The sequence below is a fragment of the Nerophis ophidion genome, linkage group LG06 (assembly GCF_033978795.1).
Source record: "Nerophis ophidion isolate RoL-2023_Sa linkage group LG06, RoL_Noph_v1.0, whole genome shotgun sequence".
NCBI classification, from domain to species: domain Eukaryota; kingdom Metazoa; phylum Chordata; class Actinopteri; order Syngnathiformes; family Syngnathidae; genus Nerophis; species Nerophis ophidion.
Window position 1 is genome coordinate 65,064,683 of NC_084616.1, and position 16,942 is coordinate 65,081,624.

At 39.6% G+C, this 16,942-nt stretch overlaps 1 protein-coding gene across 1 annotated transcript in view; it reads right to left on the reverse strand.

Annotated features, from left to right (window-relative positions):
• The window catches only part of LOC133555109 (glutaminase kidney isoform, mitochondrial-like), a 61,363-nt gene that overhangs the window by 34,870 nt on the left and 9,551 nt on the right, over positions 1 to 16,942 (reverse strand). Inside the window, exon 3 of the mRNA XM_061904596.1 lies at positions 1,245 to 1,369. Within this exon, the coding sequence (XP_061760580.1) occupies positions 1,245 to 1,369 (125 nt within the window). The remainder of the gene's footprint in view (positions 1 to 1,244; positions 1,370 to 16,942) is intronic.

The following is a 16,942-nucleotide window of genomic DNA, read 5'->3' on the forward strand; positions in this document are numbered from 1 at the left end:
GCAAGCGGACCAGGAAAGTACCCACACTCTTTTTATGAAGCCACGCTGTTGTAACACTTTTCTTGCTGAAATAAGCAGGGGCGTCCATAATAACATTGCTTGGACGACAACATACGTTGCTCCAAAACCTGTATGGACCTTTCATCATAAATGGTGCCTTCACAGATGTGTAAGTTACCCATGCCTTGGGCTCTAATACACCCCTATACCATCACAGATGCTGGCTTTTGAACTTTGCGCCTATAACAATCCGAATGGTTATTTTCCTCTTCGTTCTGGAGGACACCACGTCCTATGTTTCCTGATATAATTTGAAAGGTGGACTCGTCAGACTTTGCATCAGTCCATCTTTGATGAGCTCGGGCCCAGCCAAGCCGGCGGCGTTTCAGGATATTGTTGATAAATGAGTTTGGCTTTGCATAGTACAGTTTTAATTTGCACTTACAGATGTAGCAACCAACTGTGGTCACTGACAGTGGTTTTATGAAGTGTTCCTGAGCCCATGTGGTAATATCCTTTACACACTGATGTCGGTTTTTAATGCAGTACCACCTGAGGGATCAAAAGTCCGTAATTTCATCGCTTACGTGCAGTGATTTCTCCAGATTCTCTGAACTTTTTGATGATTTTACGGACCGCAGATGGTAAAATCCCTAAATTCCTTGCAATAGCTCGTTGAGAAATGTTGTTCTAAAACTGTTCGACAATTTGCTTACAAAGTGGTGCCCCATCTTTGTTTGTGAATTACTTAGCATTTCATGGAAGCTGCTTTTATACCCAATCATGGCACCCACCTGTTCCCAATTAGCCTGCACACCTGTGGGATGTTCCAAATAAGTGTTTGATGAGCATTCCTCAACTTTATCAATATTTATTGCCACCTTTCCCAACTTCTTTGTCACGTGTTGCTGGCATCAAATTCTAAAGTTAATGATTTTTTGCCAAAAAAAATGTTTATGAGTTTGAACATCAAATATGTTCTTTGTAACATATTCAACTGAATATGGGTTGAAAATGATTTGCAAATCATTTTATTTTGTTTATATTTACATCTAACACAATTTCCCAACTCATATGGAAACAGGGTTTGTATTAGGTGCAGTGACAGAAGAAAATTGGTTTCATTGAGTGTGTACTCATCCCTCCCCCTTCGACCTGTGTGTCTGTGTGTGTGTGTGTGTGTGTGTGTGTGTGTGTGTGTGTGTGTGTGTGTGTGTGTGCATTAGTGCACATGCTTTTAATACCTCCTGAAGAGCGCCTTATCCATCATGACCGGCTCGCCGAGGGAGTTAAGTGTGAATTGTCGCATCTGATGCAAACAGTCACGCAGTCGAGGGTCAGAAGTCCAAAGACCTGTTTTCCTCAAAACCTGAAGAGATACAAAACATCAACTCTTGTTAAAAGGAAGTAAACAAGGCACAACCCTTCAGTGTTCATGTGAGGGATGTAAAAATGGAAGACATTTAGTATGAGAGGCCCAAGCAAGCAGGCTATATGGAGCATGTCTTTCTATTTTGAAGAACGCTGCACATGTATGACAGTCGAGGATTCTTTGCTCGGTAAACACACACAGCCCAGACCTGCTGGCTCTTTTGTTCCTAGTAGGTCATCTAAGCAGGAATTTTCTTTTGAGTACGTGCAAAATTTCGCATTTGCACACCAATAATTTAGAAATAACCTTCTAGCATCCGTGTCTGACTTTATGAGGAAATAGAGGTCCAACATTGATGGAAATTAATCACTATATGTCATGTTTTCTGATCATGTTTTGTTTAGTTATGTTCAGTTTTGTTTAACACCTTTGCTTCCTGTTTTTCATTACCTTGTTTTGTTGCCATGGTTACTTATTGTGTTCACCTGTCTCTGATTAGTGCACGCCCGCTCACCTGCTTCCCGAGCACTAATTTAAAGGCCTACTGAAATGAGATTTTCTTATTTTAAACGTGGGATAGCAGGTCCGTTCTATGTGTCATACTTGATCATTTCACGATATTGCCATATTTTTGCTGAAAGGATTTAGTAGAGAAAATCGACGATAAAGTTCGCAACTTTTGGTCGCTAACAGAAAAGCCCTGCCTTTACCGGAAGTCGCAGACGGTGACATCACCCGTTGATGGCTCCTCACATCGTCACATTGTTCTTAAAAGGGAGCCTCTAACAAAAAGAGCTATTCAGACCGAGAAAACGACAATTTCCTCATTAATTTGAGCAACGATGAAAGATTCGTGTTTGACGATATTGATAGCGACGGACCAGAAAAATAAATTGCGATTACATTGGGACGGATTCAGATGTTATTAGACACATTTACTATGATAATTCTGGGAAATCCCTTATCTTTCTATTGTGTTGCTAGTGTTTTAGTGAGTTTAATCGTACCTGATAGTCGGAAGGGCGTATCCACGGGTGTCTTGAGGCCAGTGTCTGATGGAAGTCGACGGCAGCTGTATGGAAGGCACAAGCTCAGCTGATCTCCGGTAAGTGGCGACTTTTTACCACAATTCCCTCACCGAAAACTGCTGGTTTACAAGTGGTCGGGAACCATGTTTGCTTAACCGCTCTGATCTGTAGTAAAGTTTCACCTCCGGGAATTTTAAACAAGGAATCACCGTGTGTTTGTGTGGCTAAAGGCTAAAGCTTCCCAACTCCGTCTTTCTGCTTTGACTTCTTCAATATTAATTTAACAAATTGCTAAAGATTCAGCAACACAGATGTCCAAAATACTGTGTAATTATGCCGTTAAAGCAGACGACTTTTAGCTGTGTGTGTGAGCAGCGCTCATACTTCCTAAAAACCCGTGACGTCTTGCATACACGTCATCATTTCACGACGTTTTCAAGACAAAACTCCCGGGAAATTTAAAATTGTAATTTAGTAAACTAAAAAGACCGTATTGGAATGTGTTGCAATGTTAATATTTCATCATTGATATATAAACTATCAGACTGCGTGGTCGGTAGTAGTGGGTTTAAGTAGGCCTTTAAGCTTGTCATTTCCAGTCAGTCCTGCTGGCGTCATTCTGTCATTAAGGGAGGGGAGCTTGCTGCGGGGTCCTTCTCACAGGAAGGCAGACGTAATACTCGAAATATGACGTACAGGTAAAAACATGATTTATCCATCCATTTTCTACCGCTTATTCCCTTTTGGGGTCGCGGGGGGCGCTGGCGCCTATCTCAGCTACAATCGGGCGGAAGGCGGGGTACACCCTGGACAAGTCGCCACTTCATCGATTTAATTGTGACTAAAAAAAGGTACAAACAAAAAGCGCTCACTGCGGAGGCACAACTTGGCTGAAGAAAAAAAACTAACACTTCAACAAACTATGAACATTACGCAAACAACACTTACTGTGACTTGAAAAGAGCAGCATGAACTTTGGCATGAAAAAACAAGCATGATTACTGTGGCAAGAACAGAGCATAACACGAAAGACTGACTGGAAATGACAAGCTTAAATACTGCCTCTGATTAGTGCTCGGGAAGCAGGTGAGCGGGTGAGCACTAATCAGAGACAGGTGAACACAACAAGTGACCATGGCAACAAAACAAGGGAGTGAAAAACAGGAAGCTATGGAGTGTTAAACAAAACCGAACATAACTAAACAAAACATGATCAGGTGACATGACACTATACAAGTATTTTAATATTTATACTAACCCCGTTTCCATATGAGTTGGGAAAATGTGTTGGATGTAAATATAAACGAAATAAAATGATTAGCAAATCATTTTCAACCCATATTCAGTTGAATATGCTACAAAGACAACATATTTGATGTTCAAACTGATAAACATTTTTTTTTGCAAAAAAATCATTAACTTTAGAATTTGATGCCAGCAACACGTGACAAAGAAGTTGGGAAAGGTGGCAATAAATACTGATAAAGTTGAGGAATGCTCATCAAACACTTATTTGGAACATCCCACAGGTGTGCAGGCTAATTGGGAACAGGTGGGTGCCATGATTGGGTATAAAAACAGCTTCCATGAAATGCTAAGTAATTCACAAACAAGGATGGGGTGAGGGTCACCACTTTGTAAGCAAATTATCAAACAATTTAACAACATTTCTCAGCAAGCTATTGCAAGGAATTCAGGGATTTTACCATCTACGGTCTGTAAAATCATCAAAAGGTTCAGAGAATCTGGAGAAATCACTGCGCATAAGCAATGATATCAAGGACTTTTGATCCCTCAGGCGGTACTGCATCAAAAACCGACATCAGTGTGTAAAGAATATCACCACATGGGCTCAGGAACACTTCATAAAACCACTGTCAGTAACTACAGTTGGTCGCTACATCTGTAAATGCAAGTTAAAACTCTACTATGCAAAGCCAAACCCATTTATCAACAATATCCTGAAAAGCCGCCGGCTTGGCTGGGCCCGAGCTCACCTAAGATGGACTGATGCAAAGTGGAAAGTGTTCTGTGGTCTGACGAGTCCACATTTCAAATTATATTTGGAAACAGAGGACATGGTGTCCTCCAGAACAAAGAGGAAAATAACCATTCGGATTGTTATAGGCGCAAAGTTGAAAAGCCAGCATCTGTGATGGTATGGGGGTGAATTAGTGCCCAAGGCATGGGTAACTTACACATCTGTGAAGGCACCATTAATGCTGAATGGTCCATACAGGTTTTGGAGCAACATATGTTGTCATCCAAGCAACGTTATCACGGACGCCCCTGCTTATTTCAGCAAAACAAGTGTTACAACACCGTGGCTTCGTAAAAAAAAGAGTGCCGGTATTTTCCTGGCCCGCCTGCAGTCCAGACCTGTCCCCCATCGAAAATGTGTGGCGCATTATGAAGCGTAAAATAAGACAGCGGAGACCCCAGATTGTTGAATGACTGCAGCTCCACATAAAACAAGAATGGGAAAGAATTCCACTTTCAAAGCTTCAACAATTAGTGTCCTCAGTTCCCAAACGTTTATTGAGTGTTGTTAAAAGAAAAGGTGATGTAACACAGTGGTGAACATGCCTTTTCCCAACTACTTTGGCACGTGTTGCAGCCATGAAATTCTAAGTTAATTATTATTTGCAAAAAAAAAAAAAGTTTATGAGTTTGAACATCAAATATCTTGTCTTTGTAGTGCATTCAATTGAATCTGGGTTGAAAAGGATTTCCGTTTATATTTACATCTAACACAATTTCCCAACTCATATGGAAACAGGGTTTGTACTTAATAATACAGCCAGAAGACAAATGTTTTTTTGATAAGATTTGTCTCACTTTAAATGTGGATTAATGGTTATTAATGAAAATTAAAGGAGCTTTTTGCAACATTTACACAGATGACAAAAGGACACCAACTTTCCAATGTAATTTAAACAGTATATCCCTCCCTCTCAAAACTTCTCATACGTATGACATAACTAAGTACGTATGTAACACATGCACATGCTTTACTTTTAGGTGTTGTTAACTAATAATAGCAATTTAGAAAGCTGGCGTGAGCTGTCATGGAATGTATATTCTATCATAACAACAAACTAACTACAAAATGTCTGTTGCTTCTTTTGGACTGCTTTTGCCAAACAAATGTGTTCTGTTAAACCACTAATGATAACATAAGCTGGCCGGTGGTGTTCTTGTTGTACTGTTTGCTTTAAAAATTTTACCGTGAAGAAGTTGCAAATAACACCTTTTTTTGCACGAATTAACTGAAAGAGGGAATTGTTTTTGGAATTTTGTATTTTTTTCTTATCATTCACAAGCATTATGTGAGACAGGAACACACACCTCTTTCTCATTTTTGTGCATTCTTGTAAAAAATGGCTATTAGTAAGAGGCAGCAAACAATTCAGGCAATGGGATTCATCTACTGCAGGGGTCACCAACCTTTTTGAAACCAAGAGCTACTTCTTGGGTACTGGTTAATGCGAAGGGCTACCAGTTTGATACACACTTAAATAAATTGCCAGAAATAGCCACTTTGCTCAATTTACCTTTAATATATATACATATATATATATATATATATATAAAATGGGTAATTCTGTCTCTCATTTTTTTTCCTTTTACGGAAAGTTTTTTGTAGAGAATAAATGATGAAAAAAACACTTATTCGAACAGTTTAAAAGAGGAGAAAATAGGAAAAAAATGAAAATTAAATTTTAAAACATAGTTTATCTTCAATTTCGACTCTTTAAAATTCAAAATTCAACCAAAAAAAGAAGAGAAAAACTAGCTGATTCGAATCTTTTTGACAAAATTAAAAAAATAATTTATTGAACATCATTAATCATTATTCCTGATTAAGATTAATTTTAGAATTTTGGTGACATGTTTTAAATAGGTTAAAATCCAATCTGCACTTTGTTAGAATATATAACAAATTGGACCAAGCTATATGTCTAACAAAGACAAATCATTATTTCTTCTAGATATTCCAGAACAAAAATTTTAAAATAAATTAAAAATACTTTAAAATAAGATTTAAATTTGATTCTACAGATTTTCTAGATTTGCCAGAATATTTTTTTTCAATTTTAACAAATATTTCACAAATATTTTTCGTCGAGAAAAAAAAGACGCTAAAATAAAGAATTAAATCACAATGTATTTATTATTCTTCACAATAAAAGAAAAAATTTACTTGAACATTGATTTGAATTGTCAGGAACAAAGAGGAAGGAATTTATAAGGTAAAAAGGTATATGTGTTTAAAAATCCTAAAATATTTTTTGAGGTTGTATAATAGTCTTTCTGAAAATTATAAGCTAAGTAAAAAAAATTAATTAATTTATTTAAACAAGTGAAGACCAAGTCTTTAAAATATTTTCTTGGATTTTCAAATTCCATTTGAGTTTTGTCTCTCTTAGAATTAAAATGTCGAGCAAAGCGAGACCAGCTTGCTAGTAAATAAATTAAATTTAAAAAATAGAGGCAGCTCACTGGTAAGTGCTGCTATTTGAGCTATTTTTAGAACAGGCCAGCGGGCGACTCATCTGGTCCTTACGGGCTACCTGGTGCCCATGGGCACCGCGTTGGTGACCCCTGATCTACTGTATACCGCCTGTAAATCACTTTAAAAAAACATGCTTGTAGGCGTTTGCATCGACTTCCATCATTTTAACAAATGGAGAAAAGGGGAGTGAGTTGTGCCGTAAAGTAAGTCAGAAAATGTGTTGTTTTTTGTGTGGCAGGGTTACTGCCACCCTCCTCAATATCGCTAAGTGTCAGTGAAAGTGATACTAATTGTAAGTCTATGTATCATTCCAAAAATTCTGAAAATATTTTATGAAGACAGAAAAGTTACTAAGCGCTGCTTTAACGTACAAACTTTGAAAACCCAAATTTTGATGCAACAGTGATTGAAAAAATATTAGTTTATGTCATGTCTTTGTGATTGATCACGTTTTGTTTGGTCATGTTCTGTTGGTTTTTGGACTCTTTGTGCACTCTTGTTTTGTCACCATGACAACCATTAGATCATACTTGCCAACCTTGAGACCTCCGATTTCGGGAGGTGGGGGGCGTGGTTGGGGGCGAGGTGGAGGTATGGTTTCGGGGCGTGGTTGGGGCGAGGAGCGTGGTTAAGAGGAGAGTATATTTATTAATATATAAAAATATTGGCTGTAATTAATATATATATTAATATATATATACCGTATATATATACGGTATATATATATATATATATATATATACACACACAGCCCGCCACTAGCGGGCCCAACCTGGAATAGCTGCGCCCTTGGACGTGCTGTCCCCCGCCAGGTTCGGTCTTGTGAACGCAAGATCTTTCACAAACAAAACGTTTATCCTGAAGGATTTCTTCACTTCCCGCGGGCGGCGGACTTGATTTCCGTTGAGTCCGCCCCTCTTAATGAACTTCTGCCTCCAGAGTGTTCCTACTTTAATTCTCCGCGGTCGTCCGGTCTAAAAGGAGGAAGATTAGCAGTCATTTTTAAAAATTACTTTAAATGACGTCAGATCCGCCTGCAATCCTCCTTTTCAAGCTTCGAACTGTGCATGTTTGAGCTGGAGGGGGCGTGGCCTCCAGCTCCGGATTTTTGGGAGAAAATTTCTTCAGGGAGGTTTTTGGGAGAGGCGCTGCATTTCGGGAGTCCCCCGGAAAATCCGGGAGGGTTGGCAAGTATGCATTAGATTCACCTGTCATGTGTTCGGACTCACGCACCTTTCACTAATCATGTCTTTTTTATTTAAGCCATAGTTGCCAGCTAGTCAGCCTGGCGAAATCACCCTTGATTCACCCTTGATATACTCTTGATCACTTTTGATACACTCCTGATAACCCTGACATTGCTCCATATTTGTTTTTTCACCTCACAGTAAGTCTTTTCGTTTTTATGTCCATAGTTCTGCTTTTGTGCTAGTTTTTGTTTTCTTCGCCAAGTTTGTTATCTGTCTTGTGCCCGCTTTTTGTTTGTACAATTAAATCATGTATGCTTCTTCACGCCTTGTCCAGTCCAGTCGCTTTGCACCATGGGAAAACAAACCATGCCTTAGTCCAAGTCTTGACAGTGTATATGAAATCAGAAGTACCGTATTTCCTTGAATTGTTGCCGGGCATATAGTATGCGCCTGCCTTGAATTACTGTCGGGTCAAACTCGCTTCGCAAAATAATTAGCGCAAGCTTAGTATTACCGCCGGGTCAAACTCGTGACGTCACGAGTGTCACTTCCCCTGTCATCCTTTTCCAAAAGGAGGAGGCTGATTTCAATACCGGTAATTTGAAATCGCATAAAGAGCAGAAGATCAAGAGCTATTCAGTAGGATTTAAGGTCCAAGCTATTGAATACCGGTATGCTAAATAGAACAGTAAGCAGCTATGTTTTATTAATATACCGTAGCTGCGTGTGTCAAATATGAGTCATTAAATGACTCCCGCCTCCTGGTGGTAGAGGGCGCTAGTGATCCTTCTTGCGACTACTCGGCTGCAGAAGAAGTGACAATGAGTGACTTGATATGTGCTGGGACGGATATGACGCGGGAGGTGCACGATGGACCTTTTAGGATGTAACACTCCTATACTGGCTATGTAAACAACCGGGCTGAAATAAAGCATGTTCCAGTCCTAAATACCCAGTGTATTATTTATACAATAACACTTCATGGAGGCAGCGGTGGGATGAAGTGAAGTGAATTTTTAGTGAATTATATTTATATAGCGCTTTTCTCTAGTGACTCAAAGCCCTTTTATATACTGAAACCCAATATCTAAGTTACATTTAAACCAGTGTGGGTGGCACTGGGAGCAGGTGGCTAAAGTGCCTTGCCCAAGGACACAACGGCAGTGACTAGGATGACAGAAGCGGGGATCGAACCTGCAACCCTCAAGTTGCTGGCACGGCCGTTCTACCAACCGAGCTATACCGACCACGAAGAGATCACCCACGGAGCAGAACGGGAGGGGGAGTTGTCCGAGGATAATTCTGTCGTTGCCAGCACTTGAGGAGCCGAGCTAACTGATAGCAGCGGACTGATAGCATTTTTCTAAACTGGACTTTCAATCGAAGCAGGAGGTAATAAAGGAAGATCTCCATCGAGACAGACAGACTTTTAAAACTGAAGAAAGATAAGGAAGACTTCTATAAACAAGTTATCGATGCTTTTGATCAGAAGGAGCTGGCATGGACTTCGTTTATAAGTAAAGGTAAGACCATAATACATTTTTTTTTATTAAATGTGCTTTTAATGATGGTATCCTTCCATCACACTCAAATGTTTTACTAAATGCCTTTGGTAAGTGCCAGAGTGAGAAGAGGTTTTAAAATAATTAACGCATGCTTACCTTTACCGCATGCCTTTGGTAAGCGCAGGAGTGAGAAGAGATTTTGAATTAATTAGCGCCCCGGCGGCAATTCCAGGAAATACAGTATGTGTAATAGTAAAAGTTTTGTGACAATCTGTCACATTAGGTCTCACATGTTGTCACGTTTTCTTTATTTTTTGCATTTGTTTCCTGCTTGGCGCTCCTAGTTTAGTTGTACTTCCTGTCTATCTCCCTTCACGCTTCTCCCCCGAATCTTTCGGTGATTGACAGCCCGGGCACAACTGGTTGCTATTGTCATTCAGGCCTTCCTTGCCCTCTAGTTGTGGCTTGAATATGAATTTGTGTTACATACTTTGTTAGCTGCAAGCTGTTTCCTTTACTGCTTACCCCTTGTGATATTTAAAACACTTGTCTTACCTGCACGCTGTCCTGCTACCTACTGCATCTTGGGGTCACAACTACCACAGCGGTGCAAGTTTGTGACAAGTCTGAGCAGTGCTGAGCCACAGCAAGCAAGAACCAGGTTGCCCCGAAAAACTCAATAGTCAGCATTTGCAAGCCACACCGAGCCATTTCATCACTTTGCATAATCCTGCAGGCTGTGCCACCCAGTGAGGGCAACTGCTTGGTCATCACAACACCCAAGACATTACAAAAACGTTTAGCAGTCAACAGGCGTTGTAAGAAAGAGTGATGAAAAAGCATTTGGATGATTTTAGACGTCTTCAAAAAGCAACTTAAACTGACATAACGCCGACTTTTGTTGTTAAGTAGAGTCATGCAAAAACTACAGTACATGGCAGGTTAAGAAGAAGATATTTTATTTTCTAGCAAATATTACGACATATTTGTGTGGAATATTTTTGTGTGGTTTAAGTTTGAAAAATAATCTAAATAGGTCTAATGGTGATGAACTTTTAGGTATAATAAGAATAGTAAACGGTATCTGAAAAATGTATGAAGTAGCAGTCATTTTATTAGTCCACAAAAATGTTAAGCGAATGATAGTATTATAGCCGAAGTATCTAAAATGTATTAATATTTAAATAAGATAAAGATGAATGTTGTCCATCTATCTGTGTTGGTTTTGCGAAGAAGTGGCGACTTGTCCAGGGTGTACCCTGCCTTCCGCCCGATTGTAGCTGAGATAGGCTATAGCGTCCCCCGCCACCCCGAAGGGAATAAGGGATGGATGGATGGATGGATGGATAAGATAAGGACAAAATATGAAACATATCTTTTTTAAAGGGGAACTGCTCTTTTATTTTTATTTTTGTTTGTTATAGGAGACAAGAACACATTGCTTTTTTATTTTATTATTTTTACTTTTTTAGGATTGTAATGATGATAAAAAAATGCTTGCCAGACACTGCTAGTGCGAGTCACCATTATAGCCTTCGAAGCTCTTTAAAACATCTTCAAACCCTCCATCAATGTTTTGTATACACACTGCAAGTCTCTATATGTTGTAGTAACAGACACTTTCATAACAATATTTTTACTGTACTTTGGTCATTTTATGCATGCCAGAATGTCTTCCCTCTGCACATTTATTTCCGTTTCCATAGCAGCGCAATTCCGGCTTCCGGCAACAAATGTGTGTTCCTACTTCTGGAAACAAACACAAGTATTTTGTAATCACGGCAGACTTTGTAAAAGACAAAAAAGATGACCATTTTTGGATGAATGACAATTCACAACTTTATCTTTTTGAAGCTGAACATACGGAGGATGAACTGCTGGTTATAGAAGTCAGCACGAACAGAGGGTGAAACTTTGAAGCAGACGGAAGCCTAAAGAGTTAGGGACTGGACGCTGCAAATGTGAACATTGGAGCCAAGCTATGCCGACATAAATGGAGTGCTTACCCAAAGTCAACTTGAAAAAGCTTCTACAGGCAGTTGGACTGTCCATCGAGTGAGTCATTATAATATTAATCATGATACCTGCAGCACACCATGCTTGTTATTACAACTACATACACTTCTGTGCTAGCTGTATAGAAACAAAACATGAAATGTGGGCTAATACTTTACAGATACTGTAGTATGATCGTTTTTCAGTCCTATCGCATTGTGTTGTGCATTACAACCTCAAAGGCATTCAGCCGCTTACGCGAAAGTTAGTTTATCTCTTGCCGTAGCTAGCTTACGGCTACTGCTGTACCATGCCATCGCAAGGCAACATGTCACACACTAGAAAATAGTTCCACAGTGTGTGCTCGTACTAAAACAATGTCGCGACAGCTTGGTTATCATACAGGTTACGGGACGTAAATTAAGTACTCGTGTTGGGTTTTGGATTCATTTTTAAAGTGATTTAGAGGCAGAATTGATTGCTGCCATTAGCTGCATTGCTAGCCACCAAGAGCAAGTCACTTTTCACAAATTAAAATACAGAACAAAAACCTTTTTTCTTCTATTCTCTCGTAATGTTTGTGAACAATTGGAAACATTGCAAAAATAGTGTAGTTCCCCTTTGAAAAAGATGAATCACACTTGTGATATTTGATACATTGTGATTAATTGCAGTAAAGTATTTGCTTGAGTAAGTTAAATTAAGTAAAAAAAAAGACCAAAATATTTTGACACAAATGTTTTACTGAAATGCACACACTTTATTTCCTTAAAATGTTGTAAAAATTTCATCCAAAATCCAGTTGTGGTGTATTTTGAAGAGAAATTTGCCAGCGTGCACAGCATTTGGAGTCTCATCACTCAGATTTACATTTGAATGACTTGTGAATTATATTCATATTTTCTTTCGTGACTTAAAAGGCTTTACAGTACATTGAGAAATCCATTATCTACATCTAAACTACATTTACACCAGTGTGGGTGACACTAAGAGCAAGGTGGATGCAGTGTCTTGCCCAAGGACACAACGGCAGTGACCAGGATGGCGGAAGCTGGATTTTAACCGGTAACCCTCAAGGCGGCTCTACCATCTGAGCCACGCCACCCCAATTGACTTGACCGTATAACGAGGTAAAGGAGCATGTGTGGACAGGATAAAATGCGTGATCAATTTGTTTACACATAAACAAAAGGGACAAGTGGTAGAAAAATGGATGGATGGATGAATAATGCAATTTTTTTTTGTGATTTATCTCATAAATTAATGCGTTAATTTTGAAAACAGCAATTTAATGGCAAGAAGAAATGATAAACTAAGGGCCTGATCTACTAAGATCCGAATACTTTGCGCTAAACAGTGTGTGTAAACTAAAAAATTGTGTCCACTATTCGGGGGTCGGCATGGGGGGGAATGGGAGAGTGGCTGTGCCAGCAACCTGAGGGTTCCTGGTTCAATTCTCACCTTCTACCAGCCTAGTCACGTCCGTTGTGTCCTTGAGCAAGACACTTCACCCTTGCTCCTGATGGGTTAGCGCCTTGCACGGCATCTACCACCATCAGTGTGTGAATGTGTGTGTGAATGGGTGAGTGTGGAAAAAGTGTCAAAGCGCTTTGAGTTCCTTGAAAAAAGGTAGAAAACCGCTATACAAGTCGGCGTGTACAATTAAAAACTGGCAATATGTGCCCTAATTCATGTGCTCTCGAAACTGTAGGCAGTGCCTGTAGTTAAACTAACAGCACACATCTACAAACCCCGTTTCCATATGAGTTGGGAAATTGTGTTAGATGTAAATATAAACAGAATACAATGATTTGCTAATCATTTTCAACCCATACTCAGTTGAATATGCTACAAAGACAACATATTTGATGTTCAAACTTTTATTTTTTTGCAAATAATCATTAACTTTAGAATTTGATGTCCGCATATCGTGACAAAGAAGTTGGGAAAGGTGGAAATAAATACTGATAATGTTGAGGAATGCTCATCAAACACGTATTTGGAACATCCCACAGGTATGCAGGCTAATTGGGAACAGGTGGGTTCCATGATTGGGTATAAAAACAGCTTCCCAAAAAATGCTCAGTCTTTCACAAGAAAGGATGGGGCGAGGTACACCACTTTGTCCACAACTGCGTGAGCAAATAGTCAAACAGTTTAAGAACAACGTTTCTCAAAGTGCGATTGCAAGAAATTTAGGGATTTCAAAATCTACGGTCCATAATATCATCAAAAGGTTCATAGAATCTGGAGAAATCATTCCACGTAAGCGGCATGGCCGGAAACCAACATTGAATAACCGTGACCTTCGATCCCTCAGACGGCACTATATTAAAAACCGACATCAATCGCTAAAGGATATCACCACATGGGCTCAGGAACACTTCAGAAAACCACTGTCACTAAATACAGTTCGTCATTACATCTGTAAGTGCAAGTTAAAGGTCTACTATGCAAAGCGAAAGCCATTTATCAACAACATCCAGAAACGCCGCCGGCTTCCCTGGGCCCGAGATCATCTAAAATGGACTGATGCAAAGTGGAAAAGTGGTCTGTGGTCTAACGAGTCCACATTTCAAATTGTTTTTGGAAATATTTGACATCGTGTCATCTAAACCAAAGGGGAAGCGAACCATCCAGACTGTTATCAACGCAAAGTTCAAAAGCCAGCATGTGTGATGGTATGGGGGTGCATTAGTGCCCAAGGCATGGGTAACTTACACATCTGTGAAGGCACCATTAATGCTGAAAGGTACATACAGGTTTTGGAGCAACATATGCTGCCATCCAAGCACAGTCTTTTTCATGGAAAAAAGAGTGCGGGTACTTTCCTTGCCCGCCTGCAGTCCAGACCTGTCTCCCATCGAAAATATGTGGCGCATTATGAAGCGTAAAATACGACAGCGGAGACCCCGGACTGTTGAACGACTGAAGCTCTACATAAAATAAGAATGGGAAAGAATTCCACTTTCAAAGCTTCAACAATTAGTTTCCTCAGTTCCCAAACGTTTATTGAGTGTTGTTAAGAGAAAAGGTGATGTAACACAGCGGTGAACATGCCCTTTCCCAACTACTTTGGCACATGTTGCAGCCATGAAATTCTAAGTTAATTATTTGCAAGAAAAAAAAACAAAGTTTATGAGTTTGAACATCAAATATGTTGTCTTTGTAGCATATTCAACTGAATATGGGTTGAAAATGATTTTCAAATCATTGTATTCCGTTTATATTTACATCTAACACAATTTCCCAACTCATATGGAAACAGGGTTTGTATTAAATTAAGATGCAAAATAGCGCCCGCAGAACGGTGATCAGCCTCGATCGATCACATTGCGTGTGCTGAATGATTATATTTGCATCTCCTCTCAGTATTGTACACGTTTTGATGATTAGCATATATTAAAGTTAAAAGTTAAAGTACCAATGATTGTGTCACACACACAAAGTGTGGCAAAATTATTCTCTGCATTTGACCCATCACCTTTAATCACCCCCTTGGAGGTGAGGGGAGCAGTGAGGAGCAGCCCAGCAATCATTTTTGGTGATTTAACCCCCAATTCCAACCCTTGATGCTGAGTTCCAAGCAAGGAGGTAATGGTTCCCATTTATATAGTCTTCTGCATCTTCCTGAAGACAGACAGTAAATGCATTGTGCTCTATATTCCGTTTACTTAAAGGCCTACTGAAATGAGGTTTTCTAATTCAAACAGGAATAGCAGGGCCATTCTATGTGTCATACTTGATCATTTCGCGATATTGCCATATTTTTGCTGAAAGGATTTAGTAGAGAACATCCACGATAAAGTTTGCAACTTTCGGTGTTAAGAGAAAAGCCCTGCCTCTACCGGAAGTCGCAGATGATGACGTCACATGTTGATGGCTCCTCACATATTCACATTGATTTTAATGGGAGCCTCCAACAAAAGGAGCTATTCGGACCGAGAAAACGACAATTTCCCCATTAATTTGAGCGAGAATGAAAGATTCGTGTTTGAGGATATTGATAGCGACGGACTAGAAAAAAAAAAAATATTAAAAAAAACAAGTGAAAAAAAAACGTGATTGCAATGGGACGGATTCCGATATCTTTAAACACATTTATTAGGATAATTCTGGGAAATCCCTTATCTTTCTATTGTGTTGCTAGTGTTTTAGTGAGTTTAATATTACCTGATAGTCAGAGGTGTACGTCCACGGGTGTGTTGACGCGCAGTGTCTCAGGGGAGTCGATGGCAGCTATGGGCGGCACAAGCTCAGCTTTTCTCCGGTAAGAACCGACTTTTGAACCACAATTTTCTCACCGAAACCTGCTAGTTGACATTTGGTAGGGATCCATGTTGGCTTGACCCCGCTCTGATCCATTGTAAAGTTTCACCTCCAGGAATTTTAAACAAGGAATCACTGCGTGTTTGTGTGGCTAAAGGCCAAAGCTTCCAAACTCCATCTTTCTACTGTGACTTCTCCAATATTAATTGAACAAATTGCAAAAGATTCAGCAACACAGATGTCCAAAATACTGTGTAATTATGCCGTTAAAGCAGACGACTTTTAGCTGTGTGTGTGTGCAGCGCTCATACTTCCTAAAAACCCGTGACGTCTTGAGTACACGTCATCATTACACGTTTTCAAGACGAAACTCCCGGGGAAATTTAAAATTGTAATTTAGTAAACTAAAAAGGCCGTACTGGCATGTGTTGCAATGTTAATATTTCATCATTGATATATAAACTATCAGACTGCGTGGTGGGTAGTAGTGGGTTTCAGTAGGCCTTTAAGAGACGCAATCCTTTGCGCATAAGTTTGGTAGATCAGCTTTACTTGTGCTTTCAAGTTTGCTCGTGTTTTAGTACACGCAAATATGTTTTCACTGCACCTAAGATGTTTTCTGTTGTTGTCCTTCTTTTATGTCTCGTCCAAGCATTATAAGTCACAGATTGAAAGGGACAAACGTGACTTTTTAAACAAACCTTGATCCTAAGAGATTGTTTGTGCTTAATTTCACAGAGATCCGCTCTCTTTCTGCCTGTTACTTCCACAAACACGTCAAGTCATCCGAAGAGGAGGAACACGCCATCTGTGTTTGCCCACAGGTGGCGTGTGCTCCATTTAAGAAAATAAGTTACCATGGACACAGAGGTCACCAGATGTCCACCTTTACAGGATGTAACACGGCTATCTAATGGGACTAATGAAGTGTGTGGATGTTGGAAACATCAGCTGGATGCTTGGGATATACAAGTGACTTCAAAACATTTTTTATAACCCCTTGAACTTTTTTACATTGTATGTCATTACCATAAACTGCAATTAGGTAATCCATTCATGTCTGTTAG